Source organism: Daucus carota, chromosome 5 (assembly GCF_001625215.2).
Source record: "Daucus carota subsp. sativus chromosome 5, DH1 v3.0, whole genome shotgun sequence".
Lineage (NCBI taxonomy): Eukaryota > Viridiplantae > Streptophyta > Magnoliopsida > Apiales > Apiaceae > Daucus > Daucus carota.
Window position 1 is genome coordinate 26,471,379 of NC_030385.2, and position 22,677 is coordinate 26,494,055.

At 33.5% G+C, this 22,677-nt stretch overlaps 3 protein-coding genes across 5 annotated transcripts; all 3 read left to right on the forward strand.

Moving 5' to 3' along the window:
* The first annotated feature begins 1,868 nt into the window (after positions 1-1,868).
* On the forward strand, positions 1,869-5,082 carry LOC108219743 (ubiquitin-conjugating enzyme E2 28). 2 transcript variants are annotated; one of them, XM_017393250.2, is made up of 5 exons: positions 1,869-2,023; positions 2,764-2,850; positions 3,062-3,189; positions 4,573-4,677; positions 4,766-5,082. In XM_017393250.2, the coding sequence occupies exons 2-5, from the start codon at positions 2,781-2,783 to the stop codon at positions 4,907-4,909; spliced, it is 447 nt and encodes a 148-aa protein (XP_017248739.1). In that variant the 5' UTR covers positions 1,869-2,023; positions 2,764-2,780; the 3' UTR covers positions 4,910-5,082. The 2 variants fall into 2 exon arrangements, with proteins under 2 accessions (XP_017248739.1, XP_017248738.1); XM_017393249.2 differs by having other exon boundaries at positions 1,874-2,023; positions 2,769-2,850.
* An 8,549-nt stretch (positions 5,083-13,631) lies between these two features.
* On the forward strand, positions 13,632-19,225 carry LOC108219871 (phosphatidylinositol/phosphatidylcholine transfer protein SFH13-like). 2 transcript variants are annotated; one of them, XM_064093023.1, is made up of 16 exons: positions 13,663-13,815; positions 14,213-14,294; positions 14,580-14,691; positions 14,801-15,104; positions 15,475-15,574; positions 15,946-16,212; positions 16,508-16,585; positions 16,666-16,770; positions 16,852-16,901; positions 16,979-17,078; positions 17,195-17,293; positions 17,385-17,492; positions 17,658-17,772; positions 18,106-18,494; positions 18,565-18,639; positions 18,823-19,225. In XM_064093023.1, exons 3-16 carry the CDS (start codon positions 14,685-14,687, stop codon positions 18,841-18,843), a joined length of 1,818 nt encoding a protein of 605 aa, XP_063949093.1. In that variant the 5' UTR covers positions 13,663-13,815; positions 14,213-14,294; positions 14,580-14,684; the 3' UTR covers positions 18,844-19,225. The 2 variants fall into 2 exon arrangements, with proteins under 2 accessions (XP_017248912.1, XP_063949093.1); XM_017393423.2 differs by lacking the exon at positions 14,213-14,294 and having other exon boundaries at positions 13,632-13,815.
* A 1,011-nt stretch (positions 19,226-20,236) lies between these two features.
* LOC108220519 (GPI-anchored protein LLG1-like) lies at positions 20,237-22,116 on the forward strand. Its single transcript, XM_017394312.2, has 3 exons — positions 20,237-20,650; positions 20,730-20,786; positions 21,412-22,116. Exons 1-3 carry the CDS (start codon positions 20,557-20,559, stop codon positions 21,774-21,776), a joined length of 516 nt encoding a protein of 171 aa, XP_017249801.1. The 5' UTR covers positions 20,237-20,556; the 3' UTR covers positions 21,777-22,116.
* The last annotated feature ends 561 nt before the right edge of the window (positions 22,117-22,677 follow it).

The following is a 22,677-nucleotide window of genomic DNA, read 5'->3' on the forward strand; positions in this document are numbered from 1 at the left end:
TAGGGCGAACACCCGACACATTTAACGTTTTTATAAGATTTTTTGCTGCAACCGTCACATGTCTCTCCCGTTGAATCAAACTCATCTTACTAGGAGATACAACATCATGATTGTGTTCTAATTCAAGTGTTGTCAACTCCCAATAATCTTTTTTTCTCTTCTTCACAACAAACATCCTCACCTTACAACCACTTCTAGGAAGTTTATCCCGACGACGTGTGCCCTTACTAGTATCTACACATACTTCATCATCCATAACATTTTTGTCTTTATTTTCACCCGCTAGTCTACAAACAAACATCCGCGCACATATTTCATCAACTTGTGCCCATTTTTGTGTTTGTTGTATTTTAACGGAAAACCCATTTTTAAGGGCATATGCCCTAATAAATCCTTCCGCGGCCTCTAAATTATCAAATCTTTGATTTAAATACGGGACCTCTATATTTATATTTTTTCATATGCATCATCTACTCCTTTACCATCACTCTCTACATTGTCATCAACCTCGTCATCACCACTAACAACATTAAGATCATCAATACCATCATCATCCGCACTAAAATATTTTCTATCATGAACAATCTTTTCATCATCTTTCAAATCAATAAACACCCGATCTACAACACTATCAACCTTAACAACATCATCTACATTTATTGAATCATTATTATCAACTATTTTTACTTTCTTTCTAGGAACAAAATCTTGAAACAAAGAATCCGCCATAATATAACACTCCAAAACAAGTAAACAACTAGAATAGAGTTAAAAATTACCACAAACTTGATTGGGCAATTGCTTTTTTTAGCTCCCAAGATCAACCCTAATTTTTTTAGCTCTGAGATTGCTTTTTTTGTGTTTGAGGAAAGTGAGATCAACTGACCTAGTACGTGGTGTTATGGGATCAAAGCTCTGTGCTTCCAGTGTTTTTTTAGCGCTAAACGACAAAAAAATATCTAACCGTCCAGCGCGTTTTTAGCGCTGGACGACAGACGTCCAGCGGTAGAAAAGCGCTGAACGGTTTTAAAATCGTGGCCGTTGATTCGCCTATCGGACGGCTGAAATGGTGTGTGTTCGTTAAAGGTCCCCCAACAATTGATTGCTGGGGACCTAGACCTGGACCCTTCCTTGACATTTGTAACTATTAATTATTTTGTTATGTCAGTATTCAATACTCCCTATGTCCCATAAGAGTCATGTAACTTGAGGTATACATAAATATACTTGTACATATTATTTTTTAAGCTTTTTTTTTTAATAAAAGTTTAATATCTATATTTTAATATAGAAAAAAAATTGAAAAATAATATGTAAAAATATGTTTTTTTACATCTCAAATTACCTGTTAAAAATCAAAACGACTTATTACGGGCTAACGGAGCAGAATACCTCGGAGGCTCCAGCTGGTTCATGTTTAGGGTTTCGATAATATAAAAAATTGGAACAAAGTAAAAGGATGTATCCTCTTTTTATATATAAAAAATTCTATATAAAAAATATACTTGGTTCTACTGTCATTCAATAAAATATATCTTTTAACTAGAAATATGATTAAAATTTAATTTTAAATTTTGATCATTTTTTGATATTCAAAATCTGAATTATATTGAAACATGATGAAATATTTTTTTTATCATTTTTAAACCTTTATTATCAAAATTATTTATATTTTAATAATAAAATAAAATAAGAGGTGATAATTTTTAGCATATAAATATTTAGAAAAATTATATTAAATAATTTTTCCAATCACGCGAAAGGCGTTTTTTATCCAGTAACAATTGAAAAAAAAAATGATTTTTAAGGGTGCAGCTGTGCATGTAAATGAGTCGATTGATATCCATCGTCAACCGGGATCGTTGGATGACACGTACACACACAAACACAAATACACAATAATATATATCTCTAGCGCCTACCTAAAGCTTAGAGCTTCGCTTGATAATAAAGCTGCACACTAAGACCCCTTCTCCATACCAAACACAACTGCATCCCCCTCGTTTTTGTTTCCCCCAATTCGGTAATCGCCTCTCCCTCTCTCCCTCTCCCTCTCTCTCTCGCTCTCGCTCTCTCTGTATAATTGTATGCTTTTGTCGATTTTTAATTTTTATCTGTGTAGTTCATTATTGTTGATTGTGCTTTCTTCTCTTTTTTTTTTTGATTAATCATATTTAATTGGAACATGATTTTTTGGATTGTTTTGATTCATAGATTTATATATGTCATCTTGAGATAGGTAAGGTTTAAACGCGAACCCTTTGATTTTGATGTTGTGCAAATTTGATATTATGTTTTTTCTTTCTCAAGATTTTGCGCTGTTTATAAATTTGATGTAATTTTAATTGGCTGAACATAACATAGCAAGATTGTACTAGTGATTCATCTCATCGGTTGTGGCCCCACAGTGGCTCTCTATTACAAGTTTGTTAGAAATAATGATCAAGACCAGTAGTGGAACAAGGGCTGAGAGAGCCCACGATGAAAATATTTTTTGATTTATAATAGCTGAAGGAAGTTTAAAAATTTTCTTTTTGTTTTTAATAAAAAAATGAAGGTTTAATATAAATTTCTCTATTTATTTTTGAATTCTGGGGCTGTAGTCTGTTAAGACTGATTTGGGGGCGGGGTGCGGTAAAATATTGTTCTTGATTGTGTCTGTACAAATGTTCATGAATTTGGGTCGTGTCTCTCTTTTTTGCCCTCACTTGTAACCAAAGGTAATCTTGTAAACGACTTGTATTGATATTGCTCGTTTTGAAGTGTAGTGGAACCCAGTGATGGCTTCGAAGAGGATCTCGAAGGAGTTGAAGGATTTGCAGAAGGATCCTCCTGTTTCATGCAGTGCTGGTTTGTTCAATCTTTTCTCAGAATATCCAAATTCTGTCAGAAATTATTACTTAGATCATTATTTGGAATTTACAATTCTGATGAGCTTCAAAGTTAGTAATTTGAATGCGAAAACTTAAGATTTGGGAACTTTTTTTGGGGTTTTATTGATATCTGATTTTTGATTTAGACTTAATGTTGTTAATTACCTTGTCTTCGTGTATATCTTTAGGACCTGTTGGTGAAGACATGTTCCATTGGCAAGCCACAATTATGGGCCCTGCTGACAGCCCTTTTTCTGGTGGAGTGTTTCTTGTGACCATACATTTTCCACCTGATTACCCATTCAAGCCGCCAAAGGTAATAACCTTGCCTTGTGATTTTGCATCAATTACTGTTTTCTTTGATGCTGTTTTTTACATGGTTTGGTGCATATCCTTCTTTATCGTGTAACCTTTCTGTGCATTTGTAAAAGCACCTTTAACCTGCTCTGTTCTGTGATGAATAAGCCCGGCGGTGTATAAAATGTATATCGCTGGTAGATTAAATGGTGAGACACTTGTCAGCCTGTAATTCTCATTGATGTTGATGAAGATGTCCATTGATAACTGAAATCCAGCAATAGGTTTAAGATAAATAATACGCAAGTCCTTACTTTGTCTCCAATTCTTAGAAACCCCCAAGTCTCAGTCTGGCGTATGCGTTGTGTTAAATGGGTAACATAGATTGTAAACACTGCAATGGAACAGTTAAATTTCAAATACTTAAAACAAATGAACCCTCCAAAAATATTAACCTGGGTGAGTTGTCATTTTACTCTACTTGAATGGGAGTTTCTCATGTTGCTAAGTTGCCACTGTGCACTTTTTGTGGATGTGTTTTCTTCTCTCTGTGTTGTATATAGCTGCCTGCTGTTGAGAAGACATATATGTTCCTTTTTGCACCCATGTTCTCCTGGTCCAAGTTGCATCAACTCGCAATTACCTTAAACTGTGAGCACATTTGTACACTTAGCGACATCATCTTTACACTATTAAAAGTTTGAAATGTGTCTTGCCCCTGCTTCAAACTTTTTCTCCCCATTCTTTCAAACATTTTAATTGTTACTCCCTCTGTCCCATTTAATTCTATACGTTTCTTTTTCATTGTCCGACACGCACTTCAATGCTCTTATAAAATATAGTTCTATAACTTATTTTTAAAATTTTATTTTTCTGAATAAAAATATAACATTCAAACTTTTATACGGAAAAGAAAAATCTTAAAAATAAGTTATAGAACTACACTTAATCGGAGCATTAAAGTCCGTGCCGCGTCCCCGTCCCCCAATGTATATAACTCAGGGGGGCGGAGGGAGTATTGTCTAACTCTTTTTATGCCATAGAATTAGGCACCCTTTTTTATGCTATATTATACCGCTGTAATATTGTGCTCGTATGTAGCTATGCCATTTAGCCGTGAGAAGCGAGACTATCACATACATAGATATATGTTAATAATGTATTAGTACCCAAATCGAAGTAAGGTGCCAAACTGCCAACTACAGGGATCAGAGTGGTATTTAACCCCAATTCTGAGGTTACTCTCTTTGTTACTATATCAGACTTGACTGTTATGTGTGTTGCTCTCTCTGTACTATGTCTTACTTTCTGTATTCAATGAGGTGCATTTTAAAGTTGTGTTTTCTTAATTATTAATTTTTGGCCATATGATTTTTACATCAGAAGAATGTGAATATGGCAGGTGTCATTCAAGACGAAAGTTTTTCACCCCAATATTAATAGCAATGGTAGTATCTGTCTTGACATACTTAAGGAGCAGTGGAGTCCTGCACTGACCGTATCCAAGGTAAAGGGTAGTCTGGTAGGGCATGCATGCAAAGCACTACTCGATTGTTTTCAGTTGTGTGGTCGTTTAACATGCAAGTATATTTCAGGTTCTGCTTTCTATTTGTTCGTTGCTCACTGATCCAAATCCTGATGATCCTTTGGTGCCCGAGATTGCACATATGTACAAGACTGATAGGGCCAAGTATGAGACCACTGCACGATCTTGGACCCAGAAATATGCCATGGGTTGAAAGGGAGCATACAAATGTTTGTTCTGAATGTGGTTATCAACTTATTATGCTAGTAATAAATAAAAACCAGTCTTAACTTACAAAAATGTTGGTCTGTTTTGTTGACTGTTGTTCTTGGAGGAGGTCCTATATAATAGTGTTAATTTAAAACCTGTAGATGTTTGTTTCTTTGAGGTGGCAAAGTGCATACGTTTGTTTGCATATATCTTTCAAATCCTTGGGTGGTAGTATTAGATGGATGTGATGTGGTTAACCTCATAGTTATTTTTGTCGGTTAGTGCTCGGATATGCTATTTTTTTTTTATGATATTTGAAATGACCGACTCAATGGCTACTTATCTTTAAGCAATGCTCTAATCAGTTGCCAGAGTGACTATTTGTTCAGTTTCAATGTCTGTGAACTGTGAAATTGATAGTGCTGAAAGGGTTGATAATAGAGAGCTTCTATCATGATATTAATAATATAATTACTATTATGTTAAGATGATGAAAACGTGGTATACTTTATTTGGGTCACATGGGTAGTTATTTCCAAAATGAGGGAAGAATTTGGAAAGAACTCTTGTAAGTTCCATTTTGATTTATTTTCATGGTGGTTTTGAAACTCTAGCATATTCTGTGTTGAATTTATGGTTTTGTGTTTGCCTAGTAGCTTTTATAGTTATAATAATTCGGCACTTGCAAGTTGCTATTAGGCAATCAGTTCATTAGAAGGATAGCTAAAGTGTTGAGTGCTATATGTAAAGCTAAAAGCCCACCTCAACAAGAAGGGTTAGCTGGGCTGGGCTATAATATTATGTGGTTCACTTAAATGGGCCTTATGTGTGCTGTGTTCAATCTTTTAGTGTTCTATCCTTATCTGTTTTGTCTTTCTTTATCTGCCAGTGTTCCAGTGACAACCAATTTAACTTTAGATTTCAGTTGATATATTCAACTTGGCTGTTGAACTATTTGTATAGTATTGTGGTGGTTTTCAAACTCCACATGTCTAACTCCGTGAGTAGTGGAATTTTGTGAAATCATATCAAGTAGAATTTCCAGGTCTGTTTTCTAATGTGTATGGAGTTTGGCGTGCAGTGGGAAGACAGAAGGGACCACCGACATGGGCTAGGGTCAGTAGAAATAATGTGCTACTCCCCACATGTTCCGTTATATGCTCTGTGCTCCTGTGAATTCCATCCTCTTGAAATAAAACTCGCAATTTTCTTGTAAGCTATATGAATTACGGGTAAAGGATCTTTACCCTATTGTTATGCTCTTTCGTTTACTCTTCAGTGTGAGTGCTTTATCCTTGTCGGGTCAAGACGTCTAGTTATATTCCCTGTGCCCACGGTCTCGTGAAGATTATGAAAGCGTTGCATTTTGCTATAGGGTTATCCCCGCTCTCTTCAAAATTTCAGAAGACTAGATGGAGCAAAGGAAAACCTTAGATTGTAATTTTAGTCACTGATAATGACGCAACTAACATGTGCAGAGGTTAGGACTACCGTTGTCTCTTCTGTTGGTTGCAAATGCGAGTTGGTGGTCCTTTTTTTTTTTTTTTTTTTGCAGCACAGAATGTGCATTATTAATTCACATACAGTGAGCTGCAAAAGAGGCCCTTGTAGGAACGTCCTTGTAGATCTCCATTCCGTCTTTAAATTTTTGTGAGATCTTGTTTCGTCAACTGATATGCCATCCTGTAGTCAAAAACTATCAACTATTACCATGATGTTGGGTCACTTTCACTTTTATGTGCTACATATTCATGCCTTTTCATACTCCCTCCGTCCCATTTTAACTGCTTTTGATTTTTTTACACGTATTTTAAGACGTTAAAAAAATCATATCTAATCATAGTTATTCTTTATAAAATTTATATGAAATAAAAGTTTAGAATCTAAACTTTTATTTGATATAAGAATTGAACTTTTTTATTGAGTGTAACTATTATTTTTTTACGTCTCAATATACGTGTTAAAAAGTCAAACATCAGTTAAAATGGGACAGAGGGAGTACCATTCGGCTTCTTGCACTAAAGTTCTGTTGATAATTTTTGGATCCCCTCGGTTACTGTTTCGTGGAGAACGTGATATTGTTTGAAATTCTATTCCAACAAAAGTAATAGTAGCATATATATATATGACACAAGTTATGTACACGGGTTAGACAATTTCGAGTCACAGGTCGTGTTCGTAATTCGGGTCGATTTCAAGTTAGGCTAAAATCACTAAAAATTGGATAAAACTGGAAATTGAAGTTTATAGAAATGAAATTCTAATTTCGGGTCGAACGGGTCACTTTCAGATTTTGTATGAGTAAATCAGGTTGCGGATTGGTCGGGTTTCGAGTCGGGTTTGGTATTGCCACCTCTAATTATGTATAGATTACGATTGATATATGTTTTAGGCGGTGTCAGTAGAGAATACTTAGTTACAATATGTATAGATTATGATGGACATGCGGCTCAATTCTCAAACAGAGTTGGTCAAGCAGAGGTAGCAGATATTACGCTTCAAATTCTGATACTAATATGTACCACTTTGCTTAGAGAAAGGGGCGAAACTGGAAACATATCGTATATAAAAATTACTCCCTCCGTCTTAATTTATAGGTCCATTTTGGAAAAAAAAATTGTCCCAAAATACTTGTCCCTCTCTTCTTTCAATACAAATTTATCTACATATTAATTGTTATTTTTTTGAAACTCAACATTATTCTCATTTCTCAATGCACTAAATCCCTATAGTTATTGTGATTTTTTTGAAACTCAACTATATTCTCACTTATCAATGCACTAATTAATGATACATGAGATAAGATTCTATCTAACCAACTTTTTTCTTAATATGCGTGTTTATTCCAAAATGGACCTATAAATTGAGACGGAGGGAGTAATAAACAGATTTGACTCTCATTCATTTGAGAAGTAGTAGAATAAATATTTATCACTAAAACATATAAGTCTCCGTATAGTGTCAAAAAAGAAAAAATAATGAAGTAATAATAGTGCATGTGAATAATATAGGTGTGGAGAGAAAAGGTTAAAAACGAGCAGGGGGGAATTGTCAACATCGAAAGGAGAGAGGAGAATTAAAGAAGTGGGGTATGGAATTCCAGAAATGCGCCATTGTAAATCGATAATGTAGAATGTAGGTAATTGTAGTCCGGCACAGTACTGTTTTGTTTGTCTCTGCCATCTTCTTAATGCATGCATGCCACTTTTCATTCTTTTGTTTTTCTCTCTGGCCTCTGCTATTGTTTAAAGCTGCTTCTCGATTATTTGACTTTTTGAGAATTGTAGTTTGTGTAGATTTGTTAGTACTGTAGTATTTTGGATTTTTTTTTTTTTACATTTTACAGTGGGGAACCATGGAGTTGGAGTTGAGGATTCTGTGGATTGGAAGATGAATGGAAAGTTATGGTTTTATGTTTTTTGGTAAGTTGCACGATTTCGGTTGATGAAAACTTTGGAAAGTTATGGTTCTATAGGAAAAATAATTTTTTCCCCATGAAAAGTAATCAATTGGAGAAAGATTCTATGAAGACCACGTTTTCATCGGAGACTTTGGAGATCACTTGTATTCTATCACTATTTCATTGAAAATGTTGAAAATTATTTATGCTAAACAAGCTAAACATGTATGTTCTGCAAGATCAACAAATGTTCTGCACACTAAATATGATTTTGTAAAATAATATGTTTTTTTAATGTTTTATTTGCCAAATGTATAAAATTTGCAAGGTTATCAATAAAATAATGATATTTGTAGAACATGATTCGAAAAATAATACGTTTTGCAATATTTTCATGGAATATTTTAGTTGCAGTACATAAGTCGTCACCAAGTCTCCAATGAAAACGTGGTCTCCATAGAACTTATCTCATGTTAATTATATTCCCTTGATGTCTGTAATATAGATCATCTAATTTGTTAACTACATTTTTTAAATTTTTTGATCATATAACTGAAATCATTTTTTCTGAAATTGTTTATAAAAATATATGACTAATATTATAGTTCGGAAAAATTCTGAAAACATTAATTTTAACATTTTGTTCGAAGAATATTAATATGTGCCAAAAGATAAGGCAAATTGTAATCAATCCTCTCTGACAAAACTTTCGTTTTAGCACGCTGCCCGGGCTTTGGGAATGGTATACACTTCCAAATTGAGTGTGAGAAGGGCTGAAGGGAAGTGTATATTTTTGGAGAAATCAGCAGCCTCGAAAGAATAGAGGCTGCTATTCGGAACGATAGAGATGAAGAAGAATATGTGTGTAAGCGTGAGACACATGCCTGAAAATGAATATCCGTGGAGCAGGAAGGGCGATCTCTTTTCAGGTGGCAGCAGTTAAACTTTTTATAAACAAAGTAAAGAATGTAAATGGTACACAGATGATACATACAAACACTAAGTGGGCGTTTGGGTGAACTTAAAATAAGTGCTTTTTGCTTAAAGTAAAGAAGTGGAGTAGAAGTTAGAAGCAAATTGGGACTTATAAGTGGTTAAAGTGTTTGGTAAATAAACAAAAATCTTGAAACAAAAGCTAACATTCCTAACTTTTTATAAGTGCTTCTTGACTTTTTACACAAATGGTATGAATAAGTGCTTCTAACTTATAAACCCAGAATTCGGGCTTTTAAGCCCTCCCCAAACACCCCCTAAATTTGGTGTGCTCATCGTAACAGCCTTCTTTTTTTTTTTTTTCAGGGTCTACATACTCGTAGATGAGTTGTATCATAGATACAATAGCCGCATCAGGGATTTCCTTCATCTAAAAAAATTTATCATCTAACCGAAAGATACACAATGTTATCTCCGGACATTTAGATAATAAGATTTTAAAAACTGATAGGAAAACCCATAAAGTCTTTTTCCATGGTCCTGAAAATCAAAGCAAAAATAAAGAGAAACACAAGAATGATAATATAAGAAATTAATATTTTTTTATAGATTTTATAGTGGGTCAATGACCATGTACTCCTTTCGTCTGCTTTTACATGGATCAGGTAGGAGAAAAATAATAAAAATTATATCATTAGAAAGTATATTTAGTCTAGTTTAATATGCAACTTTCAATTTTAGAAAAAAATTAGTAGATAATTTATAATGTTTAGTCAAAAATTGATCAATTTGACTCCTCGAAAAACAAAATAGACATGTAAAAGTGGACGGAGGGAATACCAGCTCTTAAAGGAGTAACCAGAAATTCACTGGAACATTAATATTTAACATCTTCTTTAAATTTAAAATTAAGATTTTGTTTGAAAAGCACAATTGAGATGGTATGAATACATGCAGAAATATAAATACTCTACTCTTTCCATTTTGAAATATATGTCGCTTGTCTGACATATATTTCTGAATCATTTAACTGCATAATTAAAATTATTATTTTCAAAATTTTATCTTTCGTAATTAAATATTAAGTAATATATTTTGTCGAAAAAATTATAAAAATGTTAATTCTTACTAAATGGTCTAATAACTTGGAATACGTGTTACAAAATCAAAGAACTTATAAGTATATTTTAAAACAAAACAGAGTACACTTGAAATTAAAGATTATTACGGAAATTCATGAATTTCTGACAGCAGGAAAAGCTCACCTTTAAGGATGGACATTAACCCAGCCCCGCTCGACCCTGATCTGATCCTCGTCCCGTTTGGGTTGGGGATTCGAGGAATTTTTCGGAGACAGGGCATGGATCGGAGAATGTTTTATAAAAAATTCGGGGATCAAGTCGGGGTCGGGGATTGATGTCGTTCCGCCCCGATCCCTGACCCCGATTGTGTATATATGTAAATAATAATATATTTATATATATATTACACTAAATATATTATGAAAATTAGATAACTTTTGTAATATAATTAAATTTAAAAAATGATCTTTTATTTTTTTGATTGATTATAAATATATTGTAAAATAATATATTATAAATTGTCGTTTATTTATATTATAAATCAATTTTAATATGATTTGATATTGAAAATATAAATATTATTATTTTATTAGTATATTAGGAGTTAGTAGTTTGTTTTTATATTAAAAAGTATATTATATTTTATAAAGTTATTATTTTTTTATTAAAAATTAAAATTCCTCGAAAATATCCGTTCGGGGTGGGGTCGGGGATGGGTATTAAATTCGGGGATCGGGGTCGGGGATAGCACTCCCGACCCCGAAGTGCCCCCGTGCCCATCCCTACTGACCTTGTTATTTCCTTCAAAATTTGAATCGTTTTTTATGCTATGCTCGTGAGCACACGTAAAACACTAATTTTTAGGAATTTGGTGCATTTTTATTGATCATTTAATCATAGATATAGATGGACCCATACATTTACACCAATATCACCGATAAAAATTTGTAAACTCATCCTTTAACGCACATGAGGAAGACCGTGTATGGATACTCCATTATGGTGCATCAAGTCAGTGGGCATAGTTTTGCACTTACTCGGTATTTTTTTAGTTGTCGCTTTGACTTTTTTCACGTACTTTAAAGTCACTATATATTTTTAAAATTTTATTTTTCTAAATTTAAATTTATAGTTTATATTTTTATTTATAAAAAGATTTTTTTTAAAAAATAATAAGTGGAAGTATGTTTTTTAATTACCTTAAAATACATGCAAAAAATCAAAGTGACAACTAAAAAGGGACGAGGAGTATTAAATTCTATTTTACGTACTCCATCTGTCTCAAAATAAGTGTCACTTTGACATTTTTCACGTAATTTAAGGTGCACAAAAAACATAGTTCGACATATTATTTTTCAAATTTTCTGAATAAAAGTTTAACATCTATATTTTTATTCAGGAAAAAAAATTGAAAAATAATATGTCGAAGTATATTTTTTTTAACATCTAAAATGACGTGCAAAAATGGGAACGACATTAGTTTGAGACAGAGTACTCATTTGATAGTTGATACGTACGGAAGAGTAAGGTTATGAATTTAAATTCCGGTCACCGGACATTACCGTAGTTATTCGGGTAGGGCACCACTAGAACGTGGCTGCATTTAAGTATCGGTGGCATGTGGGCCTCCATTTATCCGTCGACTTTGGTGTGTACAGTAGTACCAAATTACTGGAAATGTCGACCTATCCTATGCTTTAAAGTTTAAACTAAAATTGACAATTTATTGACATTATATTTGAGTGAAATACATGAATCACTTGACTAGTAAATGGTAGTTCGCGAAATCTCACCAGAGCGTCTTCTAAATTAGTTGACTCTAATTCGAATTTAATTATGTTTGGTATTTATATTTATTTATATTTGATAGAATAAATATTATGTGAATTGACTCCACGATAATGATGAGTTCAAAATCTTTTACCACAGTGTTTATAAACATATTTATCATATATATGTCCTTTGTTATGAGATATATATTTTGTAATTGGATTTTATGCTTCGTTTATAGTTAGATGTATGACATTTTATATTTGCATATTGTGTTATAGTTTTTTTTATATTCAGTTTTATTAATGTGTTCCTTTCGAAGGAGTGTCACATTGGTGGCTATTTGATTGTATTTTGCAATTTTGTTTTGTCATTAATTAACGATTGTGTCACATAAGCATTTATTCTTGATTCTTTCTTTCCTTCCTCTTTTTTCTCTCCCTCTATTTTTTTCCTTCTTTTCATACTTTTTTTCCTCTCCCTCTTTGTTTTCCTTTTTTTTTTTCGCGCATCTCGTGTCTTTCATCTAGGTTTCTTTTCCCCGATCATTAAAATTTTATTTACTAAATTTACGATGCTATTTCTGCATGACTTTTGGTTAGTGAGTAGACTTTTTTAAATGAAAATTCATATTTTCTTCTTAGTTTTGCAGTTTTTGCTCTCTTTTTTTGAATTTTGTTCATACATTAATTTTTTTTATCTAAATTTTTGTGGGACTTAAATGAACTAATTTCATGTATAAAAGAAACTCCTTTCGTTGTATTTCGGTACAATTCATTGACTTGAAAATCTTATGATCATATATAAATATATACATGTATCTTCTATGAGTCCCGGTCCCTGAGATATGTATGCAGGGGACCTGTTAAATAACATTAAGGTTCCCGGCCATTGGATAATATTCATCGGCCAGGGTTAATACAAAGTTTTAGTACATACATCGCTTTTGAAGTGCTGTATGGAAAAACCCTGTACAACAGTTAAAAAGCGCTACATGTCAAAGATTCAAATTCATGGAGTGGAGGGAATGAATTTTTTATTATTAAAAACAAGTTAACAGCCACGACATGACTTTTAAAAGAGAGGAGAGAAAAGGCTCTTAGGTTTTTTAAGAGCTACTGAGAGACTCTTGGATCTCAATTTTTATCCATCCTCTTAAATCTTGAGCTAGGAGAAATGTATTGGAGATGCTCTAAACTTTTATGTTTACGTCCACATGGACCCCTTTTCACCAATCCACGTCACACCTAATCTAAACTAATATATGGCCCCAACCAAATTTACCTCGGTTAAATTCAAAACTCACGGTCAAAAAGTAGACACTCTGCGTGAACATTAAAGCTGAAATTTTTTACCAGGCCTGTGCCGTTACTTTTAATGTTTCCACCAGAGAATGAATTGGATCATTTTTAACTATTTTCATCCGGATTTACCATGCAGTAAAAATACACAAAATGACATGCAGGATTGTTTATATAAAAAAAATAAAAAAGAAGACAGAGTGTTGGTAACAAAATACTCCAAAGGAAACCAGAACCTTCATTTCACAAACAAACCAAACCAAACCAAAACGTAAACACAAAGAGCGAAAACACCACCACATATTTATATACATACAAATTCATGTATGTATATTTAGAGTGATTTTATTCGCGTTCAACCGTGAAATTCACCCGCCGACGATTAATCAGCTGTGTATATTATGATCAAGTTATTTTAATTTAGGTTTGTTTTCATTTTATTGTGTTGATTTCATGTTTTATATTGTCTTGCATTTGTTTATGTGTTTTTTATTTTAGATGTGAGATCTGAAATGATTCAATCCAGCATTATAGATTTTTGTGCGTGTATTAATTTGTTGGAGGTTTGATTTTGTATGATGAAATGACTAAAAGTGTCGGTGTAAATATGTTTGTATGATTTGCCGAGCTGAAATGTTTTGAATTGGATGGTACATAAAGTGTGTAATTTGATGAGAATTTGTATGTGAAGTTTTCGAAAGACAATTGGAGTTGTGAATCATTTGTTGTTATTGAGTTTTTTCGAGGTTTTTTGTTTGCCTACTGTAATTGAATCGTGCAGTGGATTATATTTTTGTTGATGTGATTTGGTTTTATTTCAGGTTTTAAGTTTTCATTCAAGTTATTATCTATTTGTGCGATAAGTCTGATTTGCGGTTGGATTTGATGGAAGGAAATTGAAGGGTAAATGTGTTTGGAACTTCTTTTGTTAAAGATGTTTTCTTGGTTTTAGATCACTTAAATGAGTTTGCTTTCTTATTTTGCTTATTAAAATGGATGAGTACGAGCTGATTCTGGAAATAACACGCATAGTTTCATACTTTCATTACTTCTTGACTTGTATTATTAGTTGGCACTTGGCACACTGTTGCTGATACTGATGTGCTTGTTGTATATTTATATTCTTTATACTTCTGATATTCATTTTTTTTTTGAGAACTAATTTATGATTTTTTCACATTCTTTCAGTTGTGATCGTGACAAACTACATGAACTTTTGGCGGTTTTCAGGGAACTATTTTTTTTTTTTTTTTGCACTTGTAGTTGGTCTTTTTATCGTGTGCCTCTCAAAAAATGTCAGGTAAGCATTGCATGTTATACAACTCAAAGTAGTAGTTGTTCTATGTTTTTGTGTATCTTGTATCAGGGAAAGTGTGTAACTGTTTCTAACATGGAAGTTCAATTAATAGGAATAGAAGGACTAGAAGTTTATGACGAATCACGAGACAGAAGATCAGATTTCGAGAATTCAGAAGATGAAAGGCGGCGGTCCAAAATTGGAAATTTCAAAAAAAAGGCTTTAAATGCTTCAAACAAGTTCACACATTCTTTAAAAAAGAGGGGAAAGAGAAAAATTGATTATAGGGTTCCTTCTGTTTCCATAGAGGACATACGTGATCCAAATGAAGAGAGTGCCGTCCATGAATTGCGTCAAAAACTCGTTGACAAGGATTTATTGCCAGCTAGACATGATGAATATCATACACTGCTAAGGTTGAATTTCTTTTTGAATTTTTTAGTATAAAGGTTTTTATTAATTTGTTTGTTTCAAGATGAGTACTTAAATTCCTCTAATTCAATACCAACCCTTGGAAGAAAGAGAAGAAACTATTGATAGTTTTTAGTTAAAGAGTTTAAAGTTCGTCAAATTTCTATAGCAGCATATGAACCAGGCATTTTCCATGCTCATGTTTGTGAGTGATTGAAAATACTACTTAAATTAGATATTAGCACATATATTGTTAAGATTATTATAGTGTAATATGAGTTGATCAAATAATTTGTTTAATCTTTTAGTAAATGTTCATAGTTTTTGGAGACTTTCCCACTTGATTATTTATATGTTTCCTGTTTGGAAATGTAGGTTCTTGAAAGCTAGAGATTTTGATTTTGAGAAAACAATTCAGATGTGGGAAGAAATGCTTAAATGGAGGCAAGAATATGGAACTGACACCATACTGGAGGTAATCACAAAACACATCTCACTGACTCTTTATGAGATTGCTGCAATTTTTCTTCATACTTTATATTTCTTTCATCTCAAAGTAATGACCAAATACTCATAGGTGATAGCAGCACCATAAGCTTTCAGCATTTCAGTATGAAAAAAGTGTTGTTATTAAAATAAGGACACTATATGTTCTGGTATCTGAAATTTATTTTTAAAACCTCTTCTTACCAAAGTTAGGGGTATTAACTAGTTTATCGTGCTACGAGCATCTATAATTAGTTAGGACTCTCGTGGGTAGAATATTTCTCTAATTGTCTATATTCTCATCACACATTTATTTAAAATCTTATACTGATCATCAGCATCAGATGTTGTTTTATTTAGGACTATGAATTTGAAGAGTTAGAAGAAGTCTTGCAGTACTATCCTCAAGGATACCATGGTGTTGATAGAGAAGGAAGGCCTGTTTACATTGAAAGACTTGGAAAAGCACACCCAAGCAGGCTTATGCGCATCACTACGCTAGATCGTTACTTAAGATATCATGTTCAAGAATTTGAGAGAGCAATTCATGAGAAGTTCCCTGCATGTTCAATTGCAGCAAAGAGACAAATATGTTCAACAACTACAATATTAGATGTGCAAGGCCTGGTAAGTTTAAGCTGTAACTCAGTCTCTTTCTGAACCCAGTGACAGATTACTTGACATATTCATTCATTTGAAAAATGTTAAATATCACATAATGATCTACAACACTTGTCTTTAAGATATGCCCAAAATTGCATTCAAAGTCCATGATATGTTGCCTGTTGTTACAAAATAAATTTATGTAGAAAAGAATTAAATTGTACTAGTAGATCATCAACAAATTGACTTATTCATCCATGACTACTTTTTGCAAATCCACAGCTTCAATATACATAATGGTAGTTTATTACTGATGCAGGGTGTTAAAAATCTTACACCAACAGCGGCCAATCTTGTGTCAGCAATGGCAAGAATCGATAATAACTACTACCCTGAGGTGGCGATCTCAGTTTATTATCTATTACTATCACAAACAGTATCTTGTTACTAAACTATTTTAAACGTTATTTTCATCAGACTCTGCACCGAATGTTTGTTGTCAATGCTGGTGGTGCCTTCAAAAAGGTGCTTTGGCCTGCTGCTATGAAGTTTCTAGATCCAAAAACCATTGCAAAGATTCATGTAAAGCAACTTATTGACTTTATATATTTCTTGGTCATCTGTCAAACTAGCTAACCTGAAGTCTTTGATCTATTTTGTTAGGTTCTTGAACCAAAATGTTTGGGCAAACTTCTTGAATATGTTGACTCGAGGTTTGTTTTTTGTCCTCAGACTTCAAAATGTTGCTTTAGGTTTAGCTCAAATGATTGCTTAAATTTATATCTTCCAGTCAATTGCCGGACTTCTTGGGAGGTTCTTGCACATGTCCTGCTGAAGGAGGGTGCCTTAGGTCTAACAGTGGTCCGTGGAATGAACCTCAAATAATGAAGGTGAGATTTTCACCTTGATGTATTTATATGTAATTTTTTGAAGTTGGATGCCCCGATGCAAGTATCGTAGAGAGAGTGAGAGAGACTTCTAAAGTTGTTCTTTTTTCAATTTTCAGCTGGTGCATCATGCAGAAACTACATTTGTTAGACAAATGAGCAGGGAATCAAGTGAACAACAAAAACTTGTCTCCTATATTCAGATGCGTACACTACAGGCAAGTTATTAATTTATGTATCATGTATCTGATGTCATCAGCAATTGAGATTCTTTATATAGTTATAATCTGATATATTTTGTTTCAACAGGGCAATGATGGATCAACAACAGAAGCAGTAACAGAAATTGATGATCCATCCTCTTTCATCACACAAGATAGTTGTGAAATATCAAAAACAGCATCTCTTCACAGAAGTGTGAGTTTTTTTTGAGTCTGATGTCTTTGACAATCTCAATATTTTGTTATCAAAATTTTTCCCTCCCATATTTAGTACGCTTCAATGAAAAAAAATGTATAAACCCTGCTGTTATATGGTGTATTGATTCAGTTTTTGTCTCTATGATGCAAATATAAAATACAGGCAGGGGTATCAGATTCAACTGTCTACTACAGTTGTGAAGATCATTTCAGTCAGGATGATAATAGTAATGAGACTGGTTATGTGTCGGGAAATTCTAAGGATCTTTGTGATGAAGGTATCTACAAATATTTTAGTTGTGATTAATTTCTTTAGTGTTGTGTGTACTTCTGGTTCAGAACCCATATTTTTTATTTAAAAAGTTCCAATCACTTTGCTTCAATAATTTGATTTGTAGCTGGGACTACTTAAAAATTGTGGCGATGCTTTAAACCATCTTCCTACTGTATAAGTTTTACTTCATTGCTATTAGGGGTAAAGGAATTTGAATGTCAACCTCAACTAATTACATCAATATTAAGTCCAAAGTATATTTCTACTATTCCAAATTGTATTTAAAGAATATATATTTTTAGATGATTATGTGCAAGAACTGATTTTACAGTTACAGGTACTTTGGTTATTCAGTGGTTGGACATTATCCAGGAAAAGGTGGTGAAGAGAACTTTCCAGTGTGTGGCAAAAGTTTTAATGTGCTTTGTAGTTAGACTATTCGCATTTTTTCAAAGTTTACCCTTCGGTTCAAGGAGGTGGAGGACCGATGTACATCCATCTAATGTTATTGAACATAATCCTGATATGCATTCACATGGAGGCACCGTAGCTGTCACTGAGGAAGATCATATCCATCCTTGTGTGGAACGCCTGCAGAAAGTAGAGCAAATACTTGAGGAATTAAAGAGCAAACATGCTCAAATTCCTAAAGAGAAGGACCAAATGCTTCTGCATTCTTTGGAGAGGATCAAGTCTGTGGAGTTCGACCTTGACAAAACTAAGAAAGTAAGTCACATCGATCTGCTGGATTGGTAGAACGCTTTTGTTTTTTGACCTTAAACTCCTTTTCGTACAGGTATTACATGCCACCGTGATGAAGCAACTTGAAATATCCAAGTTAATGGACAATCTGCAGGAGTCCAAATGCAGGGTACATTACAAAACTTCTCTTTTATTAAATATGATATGTACCCCCAGCCAATTGATTATAAATGTGTATATATTACATACTGAGCCTGATCAGAGATTGTAGTAGAACTCATCTACCAAGTCTTCCTTAAGTTGCTCTATTGGGGAGCATGTAATGGTCTCATCACCTTTTATTGTTGTGCAGAATCGACGGCTGTGGTGTTGATTTTAGGACAATTGAAGTAGGAACAAGCAACGGGCGCATAGTCATATACCTTCAAAGGTGAATTTAACAAATAATTAACTTCATGGGCTTAAGATTTGTGGCCGGGGTAGTACATAGAGGAAAGAACAATACCAGAAGAGCTGATCGATTTCCTACTCTTTTTCAATGTTCATGGTGTACATCAAGTAGATGACGAACCTACTCTAAATAGCTATCTGAATTTTCCCGTCTCATAATATGAGACTGTAGAGAAGGAACACATAATGCATAGTTTTACATTGCGGCACCTTTTTGTCTTGTTTACTGCTTCAAGTGGATGCTACCCATATAAGCTGATAACGTAATACCAAATGGGGTATGAGTAATTAACTTGTTCCCTACTTCCCGAGTTGATTGTTACAATCACATGAATGTTTCAAATATCTGATAAATACTAATTGTGGCAGTTGGTTATTATTGGTAATCTACATTAAGGCCCAACTCAATTTTTTAAAGATGGATCATTCTATATTATTGAGCTTAGTTCATCTTGGTGATCCAGACTTCAGTACTTATGATTCAGCGCAAGTAAAATCTGGACTGATTCTTGATTGTAAGTTGTATACAAATGCTATTAGCGATTTAAACTAACAACTTTGTTTGCTGATGGAATGACGTAGTATATATTAACGACAGGTTTGTAATTATTAGAATTTAGATGTAATGTTTTAAATTATATAAATTTCTTCCTGTATTTATGTGCAGTAACTCAATTGAATATTATCATCCTATTCTAAACTGTTACAGAGTCGCTGAAGAGAGTGAGCGTAATAATAATAAGTCGTATCATTTAGATATCACGATCATGAGCACGGTGACAAAATGAAAAGAAATCAGTCCGATATCTCGTGCATAAACTAAGCAAAGTTAGAAATGAAAGTACTATTTATCTTTTCTCATTTTTTCTGTAAATATGAGGTTTGTAATTCTTATTATTTCCACACAAAGCGATATATATACCCAGTTGCAGGATACCAATTAAGGTTAGCCAATGTCTTCAAACGGATCAAACAGTTGTACATAGCAAGCAAATTAGGTTTCTTAATTACCCCAATGGTTAGTGTTGTTTCGGGGTATGAGGGCAACATTAATATTATTAATTTTGTGATTTGGAAGTACAATTACTACCAACACTAGTTTCTCAAAATGACTGGAAAATAGTACTACAAAATCTAAAATATTTTGATGTCTCGTGCATTGACATCAAAATTTTGGGGTTATTACTATCCATCGGCCAGAAAAATCACTGATAATATCGCGTAACATTCGTATGTTAGGAACCGGATACGCTAATATCTGCAAAACCCTGGGGTAGAGTATTTGACCAAACCACAAAAACAATGGTGACTTTTCCATGGCTCTGTCGTATTGCATGCCTAGCATATATCCACACACATGTTATCTACTACATTCTCTTACAATTCCACATTCCACACAGCATACCATACTTCCATGCCAAGTCTCAGGTCACGAGGAGACCATAACTGCAATCAACTTCCGTGCTTACTGTGAGTCTTGATTACTGCAATCAACTTTCCGCGCTTACTGTGTGCAAGTTTTAAGACTTGGCCTTACCAATCTATGGTGTTGCACAAGACCCTTGCGTAAATTAGACTGGATCAAGTTGAATACGATATCTAACAAGGGCAGGTTCCAGTAGATAGAGCTTCATATATGGCGATTACTAGTCTTTGTTCTTCAATTATCAAGATTCTGCTTTTCGCGCTATCCATTTTGGCTCAAATGTCTGTGTCTTGTTCTCTTTCAGGTTTGTAATTTATGTTTTTTTGTAATTGTTAAATCAAATTTTTTTATTGATCGCTGAATATTGTATGGTTACTGTACAGATGATATATCAGAATCTCACTCTTTGGTTGGACGCAACCTGCTTCAAGCCCAGAAAGGTTTTCCTTTTCCTTCTCAACTGCCCTTTTGTTTGGTAATAAAAGTATAATATGTAGGTAGGGGTGGCAATTTCGGGTAACAGATCGTGTTCGTATTAGCAACCGTGTCGATTTCGGGTCAAGCTAAAATCACTTAAAATTGAATAAACTGGCTAAGTTCATGTTGTGCATCTGACAAAACTGAACTGGCTTCTAAGAATTGCAAACACAGTCTTGAATTAAAAAAAAAATAAAAAATCAAACATCCTGGCATAGACCTTTTGATAATCTTCATGTGCTCTATCATGTTCCGAATAGGTTTTCAACATTTATTTGTACTTGTAGTATGGTTGATGTCTCATCTATCTGAGCTCAGAGTCTGTACTGACAGACTAATTGAAATTAAACACAGAGAAAGCCAAAAGGAAAATTGGATCATTACTTTGAGATAAGTAGTGGTGCCCGATTTTTATGCTCTAATCTGTCTGAAGTGCGCGACTTTATGAATCAAAAGTCGCTCTTCTTGTGCAAACACTGTAATATAATTGTGTAACTTGTGTTATTACTACTTCTCAATTACACTATATAAAGTGCAGAGTCGAAAAGTGCAATTTTGGTGAAAAATAATCTTGTTTCATATGTGCAGCTTGCCCGGTGAGCTTCGAGTTTGAGAACTATACGATCATCACTAGCCAATGCAAAGGACCTAACTACCCAGCTGGACCATGTTGCAAGGCTTTTAAAGAATTTGCTTGCCCTTTCGTGGACGAGTTGAATGACATTTCAAATATCTGTTCTGAAACCATGTTCAGTTACATTACCTTAATAGGAAATTACACAGCCGACTTGTTTGGCAGTATATGCGTAGAAGGAAAGGATGGACTCGATTGCTCTGAGTTCTTACCGCCAGAACCAGATGACACGACTAGTGGAGCTGGTGCCACACATAATACACATCAACTATTGGTGTTCACAACTTCCTTTCTGGTGCCATTGTTATCAATGCTGTGAATCCCATTTCTGCAAATAAAGAAAAAGTTAGCGTGCACCAGCAAAGTGCTACTGTCTGTGTCACGCCATTCCCTGCGTGCTCCAAAGTGTCAAAAACACCAAGGAGTAAACTCAAAATTGCCACTTAAGTGATGCTGGTGTGCATGTTTAGATGATTCAGATCATCAACAAGGGAGAAATGTCATATTCTCAGGGAACCAAGACACTTCAGGCTAATATGTAATTTTTTTGGCAAATGCTTCCTTGAAGGCCAATGTTTAACGCTTTGTTTTGCAAATGCCAATGCTGAGCACTTGTTACTTGTTAGGTATGCGATAAAATGAGTGAATATAAAGAGAAATTGTGGAGTTAGAAAGTAATTTATGAATAAAAATAGATTAAGAGTAAAATTTCTAACATGATATTTGAGAACAAAACACAAAACAGGTAAAGAGGGAACGGAACTTTTGAATTGAAAACCGATTCAGAGTAAATTTTCTAATATGAAATTCAGGAAAGAAAGAGAATGGAATTTTAATATAGAATCATGGAGTATTATTTATTATTCAAATGTTAGAATGGGACGATAAAGAAAATATTAATCTTTTAACCATAAATATTCGAGCTAAAAAAATTATGGAGATTGACATAAAATTATCAAAACCCAAATATAATTTTTCAAAATCCTATAATATCCGTTTGACCTAACTTAAAATAAAGTTATTACGTAAAGTAATAAAATAGATGATAAATGATAAAAGTAGATTGTGATTCACAAGTTATTAAAAGTGTGTCTTTTAAATTATCTATATATGTTTGAATAATTTCAATATTTTGATTTATTTGATAAATATTAAGAAGGAGAATATTATTAGGAAAGAAAATGGAAACAAAGTAGATTTGAAAAAGCTTAACTTTTTAA